Source organism: Lissotriton helveticus, chromosome 9 (genome assembly GCF_964261635.1).
Source record: "Lissotriton helveticus chromosome 9, aLisHel1.1, whole genome shotgun sequence".
Classification (NCBI taxonomy): domain Eukaryota; kingdom Metazoa; phylum Chordata; class Amphibia; order Caudata; family Salamandridae; genus Lissotriton; species Lissotriton helveticus.
The window spans coordinates 623,946,764-623,961,395 of NC_136070.1; the positions used below are offsets into that span (position 1 = coordinate 623,946,764).

At 50.1% G+C, this 14,632-nt stretch overlaps 1 protein-coding gene across 3 annotated transcripts in view; it reads left to right on the plus strand.

Moving 5' to 3' along the window:
• LOC144781703 (cytochrome P450 2C20-like) overlaps positions 1 to 14,632 on the plus strand; it is a 497,936-nt gene that overhangs the window by 250,494 nt on the left and 232,810 nt on the right. For all 3 annotated transcript variants that reach the window (XM_078660677.1, XM_078660679.1, XM_078660678.1), the window contains one exon: positions 13,843 to 14,019. In XM_078660677.1, the coding sequence (XP_078516803.1) occupies positions 13,843 to 14,019 (177 nt within the window). The remainder of the gene's footprint in view (positions 1 to 13,842; positions 14,020 to 14,632) is intronic.

Here is a 14,632-nt window from a genome sequence, read left to right on the forward strand (position 1 = left end):
GCTCTTTGACCAATGACTTCCTTCAGCATGATATATGTCACTTGACAATCCTCTGCGCCGAGACACCTTTGGGTATTTGTGCGCAATACAAATCTAATAAACATAAACATAAACAAAACCGGGGATCAACAACACAGATACAGGCTAACAAGCAAACGGACAGAAGGAAGCAAGGGAACCCACTGTTCCGTCTTTGTAAAAAGGCGCATGGACCTTTTAATTGTACGTTTATTTTTTAACGTTTTAAAGTATGATATTTTACGATCCTTTTGTTACATAACATGTTATGCACCGGTTTTAACTAACTATGCATAATAAATTTTACCTTACCTTACCTGTGCCTTCTGCATACAGATGGTCTAGTAAGGCTTCTGGTAACACCTTCTCTCATTTTATTCTGCGTGATTTGTCTCATAGACTAATTGCACTACTTGGTACGCTATTGCCCTCCTCTCCAGATAAATCTTGAGTCCAAGCCAGGTCCAATGTTAAAGGATCATGGGGGGGCGTGGCTTAGCAGGCGATGTGAGCAGACGTGCTCTGGTGGGGCTCCCGCTGTCTCCTGCCTTCAAGTGCAATTTAAGCGGAGCTAGGGGGCCCTGAAATCGCCCCCGGGACTCACCGAGGGTGTCGGAGCAGCAGGAGCCAGCGGTCGAGTCAAAATCCCCTTGGGAAGTAGCTGGCATACGAAGATCGGAGGAGTCAGGTGGCGGACCTGGTGCAGCGACCCACCATCTTGGGACCCTCTGTCGAAGAAGGACCCACGCTTGGTGATCGGACGGCGAGCCCTGGTGCGAGAGTAACGAGTCTGGGCCCCAGGGTGCGGGGATCTGGCTGTCGGGTGCCTGCGGATGCACCCTCGACCGCCCGAAGAGTCGTCGGTGAGCGGGAACTGCGGAGCCCGGTCGCGGGCTTGGAAAGGGGGGCCCGCCATTTTCTGAGCCTGGGACTCGGAGGAGCGAGACCAGCAGCAGAGGGCCGGACACCTGGGCCCTCTTGTAGCGAGTGCAGCGACCCTCTCTGTGACGCGGTGTGGCACGGAAACGACCCCGGAGTGTGGGGCGGAGGGTTGCTTGTGGTGAGACCAGCGGGGCAATCGCTGCGGTGCCCTGCGGCCCGGACCCCTGGCGGAGGCGGCCCTGTCCCGGGGGCCTGAGATCCTGACACTGATGCGACCCGCCATTTTGAGGGACGCTGGCGAGGTGCACGCGTGTCTAAGGGCGCCCTATGGACAGTGATCCCTGAGGTGTGGCCTGGAAAGTGCGTGGTGGCTGGCAGTCGGCCCCCCACCACTGGGACATCTTGAGGCCTGAAACACGGTGGGCCCTGGAGGGGCTGACTGTGTGGCCTACCGGAGCTTTCTTTGTACGGAGAGAGACTGGCCTGCCCCTGGGATATAGAAGGCCACCTATGAGTCGCAGTGCAGAGACTCGGCGGCGCAATCAACGACGCGGCCCTCGCCAGGACTGGGCCTGACTGGGCCTGAGTTTTGAGGTGGCAGGCACTTGCTGTGGGCGAGCCTGGCTCTCCGGTGAGTCACTGAAGTTGGGCATGGACTCGAGACAGCATCAGACACCAAGGTGAGCGGCACTGGTCCAGCGAGCAGGGCGGCAGTGGAAGGCGCAGCCCGCCGTTTTTCTTTTTTGACTGTGGGGACTGCCTTGGGAGGCCAGGCGCTGTGAGCAACGGACCTTTGGGTGGGGAGGGTGTAAACTGCCTCTCCCCCTCTATGTGGACGCCCTGCGTTCTGGGTGGCTAACTGGACAGTGTGGTGCTTGGCGCGGCATAGGGGCTTGCTGTGGGGGCCTGGAAAGCTCAGTCGGACGTGTTCGCCACTCCCACCATTTAAAATCTGCGCGACACCAGTGGAGCTTGGTGCGACGGCCTTGGGAAATAGCGGCAAGCTCTGCAGTTTGAAAGTAGGAGTGCACTAACTGTCGCCTGGGTGCCTTTGAAGGGGACATTGCTGGTGAATCCTTTGGCTGTGTAGTGGCCGGTCAAACCTCTCATTTGCCCCTGCATCCCCCTGGATTGGCCTGTGGCAGGGGGGGTGTTCTTGTGCGCCTGGATAGGCCTTTACTTGCAGTGGATTAAAGCGGGGGGTGACCCTGGTGCCCTGACGTGTCCCTTGCCTTCCTTGCCCCGGGTGGGAGAAGTAATCCGGGTGCGCTGTGCTGTACCCCAGCCCCTGCCCCCACAATGTTGATAGCCCGGGCTCTTGAAAGCGAGACTGGTGATCCCAGCACATAGACTTGCGCCCCGCGGGTGGAGGGGAGGACCTGTTTGGGTACTATACAGTAGAGGAGCTCAGGAGTGAGTGCAGGCCCTCGCTTGGTTCTTTGACTAGCCCCCCGTGCCCTGGCCCATTCCCTGGGATATTGTGGGAATCATTCGTGCCTCTGGGCTGGAAGTGAGTGAAACTGGCAATGACGCGCTCCAACAAAGGAAACACAGTCGACCGACTGCAGCCCCCAGGGACAATACTGTCGTAGCAATGTGGGGGAAAGCGGGGACGCCTGCTGCCGGTGAAGGTTCATCCCAGACCGCTGGAGACTCTCCGCCGGTCACTCAGGCATTTATGTCCATTTTTATGTCGGAATTGAAAATGGAGGTAGGATCTCTGCGGACTGAGGTGCATATGTGTGTGAAGGAACTGCGGAAGGAGGTCACGGACCTCAGGGACCGCGTAGATGGGCTGGAAAGGACGATGGACACGCGCACGGAAGACCAGGAACATCTATGGCAGCGTCTGGCGGCTCTTGAAGAGCAGAATATCGAGCTCCAAGTAAAGCAGGAGGACTTGGAGAACAGAAGCCGTCGCAATAACCTCCGCATCCGGGGCGATCCTCTTGGAGAAGAAGGGAAGGACATCATGGGATATGTGGCACAGCTTCTACACAAGGTCTGGGGGGATGAGAACGCTTCTCCTCCGGCTTTGGATTGGGCACATCGTGTGTCCAGCCCGCAGGGAGGCCGGGGCTCCTACTGGACATTCTGACTTGGGTCCATTTCTTCACCGAAAAGGACGCAATCTGGAAAATTGTGCGAGACAAGCCTGACCTGCAATACAAGGGGCACAAGATTCAGATTTTTCAAGATTTGGCGCCCAACACCCTGAAGAGGAGGTGAGCGTTTCGGCCAGTGAAAGAAAAACTGCGCAATATGGGCATCGCCTACCAATGGGGTCATCCGTTTGCGCTCATATTTCAGTGGGAATCCAAGCGCAGAATCATACGGTCCTGTACGGAAGCGGCGCAACTCATCCGCCTCCCGACAACACCGCCGGCGAGCCCATCCCGGCCTAGTGGAAAGGAAAGGATACCCGCTGGGCCGTCCTGGACTACAGTGCATCGGCAACATCGTGTATCTCCCAACGCTGAGCGATCACCCTCTTAGGCCAAACAGGACATCATAGCCCACATCCAGTCACTTGAGGGGGATAAAGAAGAGCCCGACAGGCGCTCCCCAACACAATGAACTACGGGACGTCTGCTTCCTTCCTCCTGGGAGGGGGGTTTCACACCTAAGCCCACATGAACCTATGGGTGGAGATGCACTGCGGCTCCTCACACACTACCCTGGTGTGCGGGTTGAGGGGATGGCGGGAGCTCCTCAGTTGTTCGACCTTTAAGACCGCCACAAAACCCCCTTCGGTCTGCCCCTAAGGCAGTGACATCCCAGAGTGCGTCCAAACCTGCGGGTGCAGGATGCCCTGTAACGGGGACAGTGTAATAAGGCCCTGTTGGCCGCGATTGTTGTGTAAAAATGAGTGGCCCTTTTGGCCGCTCTTTATCTCTCTACTCCTTTCCTTCTTCTATTGTTTCTTGCTATTCTACTTTCCCTTCTCTTCTCAGGGGGGTGTGGGGGGGGGCACTGGACAATGGATTGGTGTGGGACTGTGCGAGTGCATGCCTATAGTGAGTGTGGAGTATGCGGGATGGCAGTTGACGGGGCGTGGATGACTCATGACAAGACCCTAGCATGGCAGTGAACACACCTAGCCCTTTGAAGGTCGTGACGCTCAACGTGAAGGGCCTTAACTCGCCCAATAAGCGTAAGCAGGTATGGCACTATCTCATTTGACAGAATCCAGACACTATATTCCTGCAAGAGACGCACCTCTTGCAAGCTGACACCGTGCGCATGGCACACCCTAGGTACCCTCTTCAGTTCTGGGCTGCAGCAGACACAAAGAAAGCAGGAGTGGCGATACTGTGCAGGGCTGGCATCAGGCGCGGAGGCGACAGGCCCTTTCGAGGTGGTGATGGGCGCTTCCTTAGAGTGAATGTGGAGGTTGGGTGTCGCCGCTTCACGCTGTGTAATATATATGCCCCTAACCAGGCGCAAGACCGCTACTTTCGAGACCTTTTGAGGGAACAAGTGCCACAGGGAGGCCCCTCGCTCATCATAGGGGGGGACCTCAACCTGGTCTGGAGCCCTGAAAAGGATTGGAGTGAGGGCTCCTTCAGTGGTGCGGGGGAAATGTCTTTGGCACTGCGTAAGCAGATAACGTACTTAGGGCTGTTTGATGTGTGGCATTACTTCTCCCCAGACAAGAGGGAGTACTCGTTCTACTCACATGCACATCGATCCTACTCTCGCATCGATTATTTGTTTATATCTCACGATCTCTCCCGCGATGCTCTAGGGGTCACTATGTCCGATATCTCACTCTCCGACCACGCCCATGTTGAGCTACTCCTGCAGGACCCGGCCGCTTGTCCTGCCCAGGAACGAAGGTGGTGTCTTCCGCCGAGTATCCTTCGGGATGCGGCGGATGTCGAGGACATCAGGGGGGCCATTGTCTCCTACTTCGAGTGTAATGATCTGCCGGAGACGCCCTTTCCAGTGGTTTGGGACGCCTTCAAGGCCACGATACGGGGGCATATCACATCCCTCTCGATCGCGAGGACGCGAGAGGCACGAGCGCTGGAGGACAAACTAACAGGAGACTTAAAGAAGGCGAAGATGCAGGACCAGGGCTGTCCTACCCTGCGGTCGCGACGGCAGTTAGCTAGTCTTAGAGGGCAGCTCAGGATGTTGCGCACAAATAGGGTGGAGAAATCCCTCTTGGCAATAAATACAGAGGTATTTCGAGGGCGGGGACAAGGTGGGGAGGCTACTGGCGAGGAGGCTGAGAGCCCGTGTCGCTAAAGCGCATATAGTGAACGTTCAATTGTCGAATGGGACCAGAGTCGCGACAGCGAAGGATAAATGTCAGGCTTTTAGGGACTATTACGCGGCACTGTATACGGAAGAGAAACCGCCTCCAGAGCTGGTACTGGGGCAGTATGGGGGACGACGCTACATCCCCACTATGCGAAGTTAATGGAGGAACCGATCACGCAGGAGGAGATAGCATCAGCCATTCGAGAGCTCCCCCTGGGGAAAACTCCGGGGCCTGATGGGCTCCCTCTATCCTTCTTTCGCATGTACCAGGTGCAGCTCGGACCCTACCTTCTCCGGCTATACAACTCCTTTACAGGGGCCGTCCTCTGACATGGGACTGGCGGAAATTGCCTTAATCCTGAAGCCTGGGAAAGACCCTACAATGTACGCGTTGTACCGCCCGATTGCTTTACCAAACACTGACTTTAAAATATACACCAAGTTGCTGGCAAAGCGATTGGACCCCCATATGCCGGGCTTGATAGACCCTGACCAGGTGGGTTTCATCCACGACCGACAGGGGGGAGACAACGTGCGCAGGATTGCACACCTTGTGGGGAAGGCTCACCACTGGAAGATTCCAGCCTGTCTAGACGTGGAAAAGGCGTTTGATTGGGTGGACTGGTCCTTCCTAAGGGTGGTACTACATAAGATAGGGCTCAGCCAGAAGATGATCGCTAGGATCATGGCACCGTACCTTGCACCACGGGCCAGGATTCGAGTCAACGGGCAGCTCACGGAGCCGTTTAACATCGGGAGGGGAACCAGGCAGGGCTGCCCGCTCTCGCCCCTATTATTTACCTTGGCAATAGAGCCTCTAGCGGATATGTTTCGTCGGGCCCCTAACATTCATGGCATCCCTCTAGGCGGCCAAGACAACAAAGTAGCGCCCTTCGCGGATGACCTCATCCTTACACTCACAAAGCCCCGAGAGTCCCTGTCGGCAGTGCATTTAGCACTGTGCCTTCTGAACGTGTCTCTGGCCTGAAAATCAACCACGACAAGTCCTGGGCACTCAACCTTACCATCCCAAAGACAGAAATACCTCATCTGGAACAGATAGCCCCTTATCGATGGACGGCCCAGCATATCCGGTATCTTGGCCTACAGTTGACCCCCTCGCTGCATGACTGGACGCAAGCCAACTGGAGGGAGTGTCGACGATCCGTCCTTGAAGATCTGCGGCAGTGGAAGCTGCTTGTGCCGTCATGGCTGGGCAGATTCAATGCAATTAAGATGTCCATTCTACCCAAAATCTTATATTTATTTCAGTGTCTTCACACTCCCATACCGCTGCATAACATAAGAGGTTTGCAGCGAGACCTGACCAACTTCATCTGGGGGGGGAGGAGGCCTCGCTTCTCCCAAGCTCTTCTGTTGGCGCCACGAGATCGGGGGGGGACTAGCCTGCCCTAACCTGGTGGAGTACTATTGGGCTGCGCACCTTCGTTTTATAGTAGAATGGGGCGTAACTGAGAGCGAGAAGGGGTGGCTACACATGGACAGGGCCGTGACTGGGCGCACCATTTGGGATGTGGCGTGGAAATCAGGTGGGGCGGTCTCCGAGTGCATACTTGGCGGTGCCCAAGAAAACGGTGCTGGAGATCTGGGACAGAATAGTGGTGCGCAAGGGCCTCACGACCTTTCCCTCGCCACGCACCCCAATTGAGGGGAACCCGAGCTTCCTCCCGGCCCATCGTACTAGGGCTTTCCATAAGTGGCTTCAGGGCAACTGTCGAGTACTTACAGATCTGTTTGATGGGGGCTCTATCAAGACCTTCGCCCACTGCAGGGAGGAATTCCAAATACCGCCCGAGGCTGGGATGCAATATGCTCAACTGAGGCATTGGGTATTGGCAGATGACACATATCAGGCGGCCACACGCGCTTTCACCCCGTTCGAGCGGCTAGCTCACTCCTTTACTGAATCGAAGGGCCTGATTTCAAAAATGTATCAGATCCTACAGCACCCACGCACGCCGCCCTCCCATCCGTACCAGCAACGTTGGCTCTCCATCTCAGGCACAGACATCACCCCGGCACAGTGGTGCCGTTTGTGGTGCGACATACCCAAAATAAATGATATCACACCACAACAGGAGAATGCATATAAAATGATGACCCAGTGGTACTACACGCCACAGCGTCTGCACAAAATGTTTCCGGCCTCTTCCCCTGAGTGCTGGAGGTGATGGTCTGCGACTGGGGACTTTCTACACATATGGTGGACCTGCTCTTAGCTGACCCTCTTCTGGAAGGAGGTCTTAAGCCACATCAGAGGGGTACTGGGGTTTCCTCTACCTGAAGCCATTAGCACGCTACTGATGGGTGTCAAACCTGCTGGCCTGAAGGCTCTAACCCGGAGCGACTGGGCATTGGGGCTTCAAATGCTAGGAGCAGCTAAGCAGCTCATTGCTTTATATTGGAAAAAGACGGAGGCGCCGCCCATTGCTTCGTGGTTTGTGCGACTCTGGCATGTCATAACAATGGAACTTCTCACAGCTAGATTACAGGCTCGCGACACACGCTTTAAGGCGGTGTGGCAACCCCTGGTGAAATATTTATGTACAGTAGAACAGGCGCGACACATGCCCCCCAAGCTTGGGCGCTGCGGCTAGTGGAGGACGCCGTGGTCCCCCTGAACCAGACAGGCTGCTGTCATAGAAGCTCCAGTGCGTGAGGCCTAGAACAATGTAGGTGTTACAAGCTGTCCAGTTGACCGGCGTGATGCTCTTCCCCCTACCCCCCCCGCCCTCTCCGATGCACTCTGAACTCCTTTTCTTTCCTAGTCTTATCTGTTTACTTATTCCTACTATCTTCTCTGACCTGCTGTCCTCCTTCCTGACATTCTGTTGAAGTTCAGACCTCATTGGTCTCATAGTTCTAACCTTCCTGGTTTACTGGTTACATTTGGTCCTAGGGACCGGGCTATCTTAGGCGGTGACTGCCCGCCGTACACTGGGAAATATATGACGCGGCCGGCCCTGCTGGGTTGTAGGCAGAACGCTGTGTACAATGTTGTTGAATACGAGAACAATCAATGTTATTTATTACATCTTGCCCTGACGCGGCCGGCCCTGAATGGGTTGTAGGCTTAACGCTGTGTACCAGTCACTCGCTTGATTACTCCCTGTTTCGGGGGTGAAATAAAAAAAGACTTGACTTTAAAAAAAATAAAAAAAAGATCATGGTCACTGAAGCTGCCCCAACAGTTTCTCAGATTGTATACCACAGGGACCAGGGGAGAAGGTAACATTATAAAATCGATAGTAGAGGAACAGCCCTGCCTGAAAAAATTGGAAAAGTTTCTGCTACAACTGACTGTTCTAAACAATGCAGATTTTTAGCTGCAAGTAGTCCTTCTAGTCGGAAGCCTTGGTCCGTGTGTTCAAAATGAGCGGCCGATGATAGTTTGTCCTCGTGGCCTTTTACGAAGGTGCAGTTAAGCTGACAGAGATGTGTGTTAAAATCACCTAGGACTATAGCTTCATAGTAAGGCCATCCCCTCTACACATAGGCCCAGATGCATGAAGCTACAAACCGCTCGCAAAGGGGCAGATTCTCAGAATCTGCCCCTTTGCGACCAGTATTTTTGCATTTGGGATGCATCATCCCAAATGCAAAAATCGCAAATTGAGAATTCGCTAAATTGCGATTACTTGCATTTAAGGAATCTCAAATTGAGATTCCTTAAATGCAATGCATTAAAGTTTAAAAAATTGCGATTTCGCTAATAGGGCTTGCAAATTACCATGAAGTACAACTTCATGGTTATTTGCAAAAACTTTGAAAAATGCACTAAAGTGCATTTTTCAAAGTTTCATGTTGCTCACACACATGCCCTAAGGGCATGTGTGTGCGCAACATATGTGCACAGATCAATTTCAGGGGTGCAACAGGGTGTCCTTTGGACACCCCTGCACCATTGAAATCGCAATCTCATTTTGCGATTCGCTAATTGTGATTCGCAAATTGAAAATTCTTCCCATTCCTTCCTACGGGCCTCTAGGCCCATAGGAATGAATGGGGAGGTATTCCTTAATTGCGACTCGCAATTTGCGAATCGCAATTAAGGAATTTTAAGTAATCGCTATTTTTAAAGTGATTTCTACTTGCATACCATTTTGCTAATCCTTATTAGCGATTCCTTATTTTTCGCTAATAAGGAATCGCAAAATGGATGCTTGATGCATCTGGGGGATAGAGTTCAAGAAAGTCCTCCAGTGTGGCAATATGTTCACTGTCCATTTTTTTGCAAAAGGTATTAGAAAGTTCGCCACCATCAGGAGAAACGATCTGTGAATGACAGCTCTACTGCTAGCAAGTGCCAATACTAAAGTAAGCAAACCGCCCTTAGCGCATCCCTCTGGGGAGGGTGATGCAACTTTAAAAAACTGAAGAGAATCCATAAAAAAAAGGATTCACATGTGTACCAGGATTCGTGCAAAACAACTATAGGACAATGCCCAAGTATTGTTAGCCATAATGCATTGTCTGTTTTGGCCTGCAATATTCCAAGTCACTATCTTCATAATTGATAGGGTGATGGTAAGAAAGTCCACCTGGGGGAGGAGCTGGGCACATGGAATACTCGACACATCATCCTGTCAGATTCGTCTCATAGTAGAGAGTTTTATGGGTTGGTGCAAGGCATTGCAAGGGTTGATCTAAATACTAGAGTTGCTTTAACTTTGATGATAAAAAGTCTGGTACACTGGAACGTCTGAACCTGATTCACAAGCTGTACGTTGTAGTACTTTTTTTTGTACTACAGTAGTACTACAAAATATACTAGAAAGTGCTTTTCACAAACTATTTACAGAGTCTACGATTCACATTACCTATTTTTATGTGTATTGAATTCTCCGCCTGACGGCGGATTCTCCACTCATGTAAGCGTACGTTTTAGTAGTAAATGTGAGAGGAACACAGGGGAGTGCCTTAAAACAGGGACCTTTACTACTAAAGAGAATGTGATTCGGGAGAAGTTAACAAGGTTTGAGGAGGGTCAGTTAGGGGTTCAGGGAGGGACGTCACCCACCCATACAAGAATGTTATATTATGTTACGTGGATTTGTATTGCGCACAGCTGCCCCAGCCAAGGGGCGTCCCGGCGCATGTCAAGGTAACACGCAACAACCACAAGAAACACAACAGCTAAAAGTAGAAACTAAGATTAGAACCGAAAAGTTTTTATCGCCTTGCGAAAGGAGAGGAGGTCTTCCAGCAACCGAATCTCCACCGGAAGAGAATTCCAGAGTTCGGCCGCTTTGACCCGGAAGGAGCGACCGCCGATACGGAATAGGGGGGTCATTATGAGTTTGGTGGTCCATTGGGCCGCCAAACCGTCGATGGTGGTCCACTAACCGCCAGACTGGCAGTCCTCACACAATATTCGAGTTTGGCAGCTGAACCGCCACTGGATCTCTGTGGCCACTCAGGATCCTTGATCCCATGGTGGTGGTACAGTGTTCAGGCTGAGTAATATGCTAGCGTGCTGCTGCGGCACCACCGAGCATAATACAAGTTGCCTCACTGCCAGCCTTTCCATGACGGTGAGCCTGCCATGTAAAGGTTAGCGGTGAGGCAACAAAGAGTACCCTAAATGGGCCCATGCTGCTCCATGTCCTGGGAGTGGACGCAGGGGGCACACATTGTGCCCCCCTGCACATGTGCACCTCAGTTCCTCCATGGTGCGGCAGAAACATGCTGTGGTGGTGTCATGGCGGTGCCTGTCTGAGGCTCACTTATGGGACTTAGACAGGCATCACGGCCAGAGAGTACGCGGTTGCGTCGGTTCATCAAGGGGAAGCTTTGAGCACACTTCTTGGATTCAATTGTATATAGCCTGTTTGAACGGCAGTGGTATGCTCCAGTTATTGAGTTTTTTCTAGTCGGTTTCTGAACTGTTCCTCTGACGAAGGGGTAAGGTTATCCCGAAATGCATTGGGAAGGGAAACAACTATGGAAATTCATCTTTGCTTGTTGACATAAATGATGTATCAAAAAGTAATACATTATTATTGTACAGCATGTTCAATTATAGTGTGACTGCGGAGAGTTATGCGCAGTAAAAGAAATGTAAACTTTGAAATAAGTTTGAGTGCATAATATGTTTATATTAGTATATTGTAGACAATAAACAATGTATTAATTTAGCAAGGTTTTTGCAACCACAGCTGTGCGGGCAGGGGCAAGTACGTGTTTACACTTGCAATACTCACTTAGACAGGCACCGCCATGACACCCTGCAGCAGCACCTGCCCACCAAGGATTGCAATCGTAACCCAGTGTGAGTATGGCATGGGGGCCCTAAGGAGGACTGCCAAAGTCGTAATTGGCCCCTTAGCCAATTGCTTACAGAGGGGGTGGAGACATGTAAGTTACACTTTTATATGTGAAATAGGCTCAATATATTTCTGTGGGTCAGAATATTGTATGCAGAATGCAGAAATGCCCTCAGACATAAATATTGTCCCCTTAATATTTTTCCAAACGATATTTAAGAAAGAAGCTGAATTCCCACTCGTGGGGAAAATGTCTATTTCATGCAGGTTATCTGTGAAATATGAGGTAGGCACTCTGTACAGACTGCATACATTTCATATTGAAAGCATTGCTGAAACGCTGTCTCATCCAAAATTATCTGGGCTCTCCTGAGCTATATGATTGAAGGCCTTATTCCCGTAGAAGTCCTGAATTATAGGGATGCGAGGGAAATTATTTGATGCAGACCACAGGATAAGAAGCATCTACCTCATTGACAGCTGGGGCTCTCCAAACATCTGCAAGCCTAAATGTTCTCACAGCATGTAGAGTGGTAAGGACTTAGTGGAGATTGTAGATTGTTGACAGGCCCAATAAAACAAAAGCCAAATAGTTGATCTAGCCCCAAATTAATACAGTGTTTGGCAGTGGATAATGCTAGCACATTTTAATCACTGGTAGTGCAAGCACTCTGGGTCCTCATGTTCACTAGTGTAATCCATTTTTGGGATTCTAACTGGTTGGTGAAACTTGATTTCCTTTTATTGTTTAGCAAGATATGAAAAAAAACACAAGATCCTGAAGTCATGGCAAGGGTCTTTCATCATGCTAAGAAAGGTGGCACCAGAGATCTGCCTCCCTCTGGATTATTCTTGTTATTATGGAGCATGTCTAAAATATTTGCTATGATATTTCTTTGGCGATTTTACCGATAGTTAAAAAAGTTAATTTGATACTATAAGGGCAGGTCTGTTTTATACCTGAAAACACACCACACTAGTGCCACTCATTGTGGTTTCCAGTTCATCATAAATACATACATTTTCCAAAAGCGAAACAGAATAGATTTTAAAGGCGAAAATGTTGAGGACTTTCTCCTGACTTAATCTCATTGAGCGTGTGTGAAGATTTAGACAAATAAAGAATGTGTTGTGCAGAAAAGAAACATAGGGAAATTATTAAACGTGCCCTCGGGTTCGCAACAAGCATACGTGTATCTGATTTCTATGCCCCTGGGGCACCTTGGCATGACAGAAGATGCTACAGAAAGTTACACAACCCATTCTGTAATACATATTACACCATGCGATGTAGCACCATCACAATTTTAGAGAGGGCTTTACTCATTTGCATGGTGTTGTAGGCCCATGTAACTAGGGGGTTGCCTCTGCATCCACACCCTATATCGCACCACAGAAGAACAAGAGGCAATCAGAGGGTGGAGTGATTGTTCTCTACATTTAAGGGGGCTCACAGTGAGTCCCTGAGGACACTGTTTCAAAGCAGGAAAATGGGGTCCCAAGAACCCCTTAGACATCACCTTGTAATTCAGAAAGCATTGCCACCTGCAGAGTGAGAGGGGACCCAGTTGCTTCAAACATTCGGTCCACCTTTGACTAACAAGCACCCCTCATGGCAGGCACACATTTGGCGTTGTGCTAGGGACATCACATTTAAGGTAATAGGTCCTGGTCTGCGTCTGATGCACCCAGGACAGTGCTCCCTATTCATAAGACACGTGCTGTAGTTTTCCATTATTTTTAAACCATGGCACCTACAATGTGAGTGGAGCAGAATTGGGGAACACCCACATATAATCCACACTTACTTTCTGTAATACATGCTGGGTACATGGCATGATGGCAGAACAATACCATGCTATCCATACAGATCTATTGGTGAAATGTACCTTCTTATAAGCAATGGTACTTTATTGCCATGGAAATCGCATACATACAGCTAAGTGAAGGTTGCATGGCTGTTGTAAATCAATAGGAAGCAGTCCTTGCATAGATTTGCCCAGACTCGCAGACTTCCTGGTTAAGTACTGAATTTATCATCAGAACCAAGGCCAAGTTCACCCAAACCAGCAAGGTGGCCGTAGGTCTGCATCTTCTTTTGGAGCCAACCAAGGCCAATATCTGCAAAGGGGTGGAGGAGTCAGCTATCCAGAACTCAAGTTGTAATGCACAGAGCTAGAAGATGTGAATGCAGAAATGTAACTTCTTGCTTAGCATTGAACCACGACTTGGGTAATCAGGAGGGAGAAAAGCAACTTTAAATGAGGTTGATGAAAAACTTTCCTGATTTACATGAGAACACAACTGTAGACCAAAAAAGAGGAGAGTGACAGCCAAATTTAAGGACTATATCATTACATTTGTAAATACTCTGCTCTTTCTACAGCTCCTTAATCGCTTTCCAGGCATTATCCAACCATTGCCTGGTCCTCACAGGAAGGTGCAGAAAAATGTTAAGGTGGCAAAAAGATTTGTGAAAGAGTATATCAAAGAACATCAAGCGACTCTTGATCCAGGCAACCCTCGTGACTTCATTGACTGCTTCCTCATTAAAATGCAGCAGGTGAGTTACCAAAGATGACTCCACAGAGACCCCAACTGTGATCTTTCAGTGCTGTTAGTGCATGTACACCTACACTGAGTTAACTTATTCTATGTCTGTCTGCAAGGTTATGATTCAGAATAGGACAGACAAGCTGAACAATACAAAAAAAATATAAAGAAAAACTAACTCCATCTACATCTGTCTTTAGCCACTATGTCCATCTTAGACTAATTGACAAAAGCTGTATCTGTGAGCTAATCCTTTCTCTTTTCTAACTCCAGTAAATACTGCATTCAGTGATGTATTTGGCCTGTCTCTTATGCTGGCTACATCTAACTCCCAGCACAAGGTATCATGCCTTCAATAAATGATTCTTGAGAGTTCACTCTTACATCAAGCCAAGTTAGGGGCAAGATTCGAGTATAAAAAGAACTAATTTGCCATTGCCACTGATAGATTTAGCCTTCATGCCTGTGATGCCAGAACCACATTGGAACTACTTTTGAGCAAATGTGTATTTTATGGAAGACACTAGCATGCCACAGTGCCCTCTCTGTGTCTGTAGCCCACATATCTGTCAGTATCATTGGTCACTCAGTGAGTGGTTCAGAGATATAAGAGGTTTTCACCT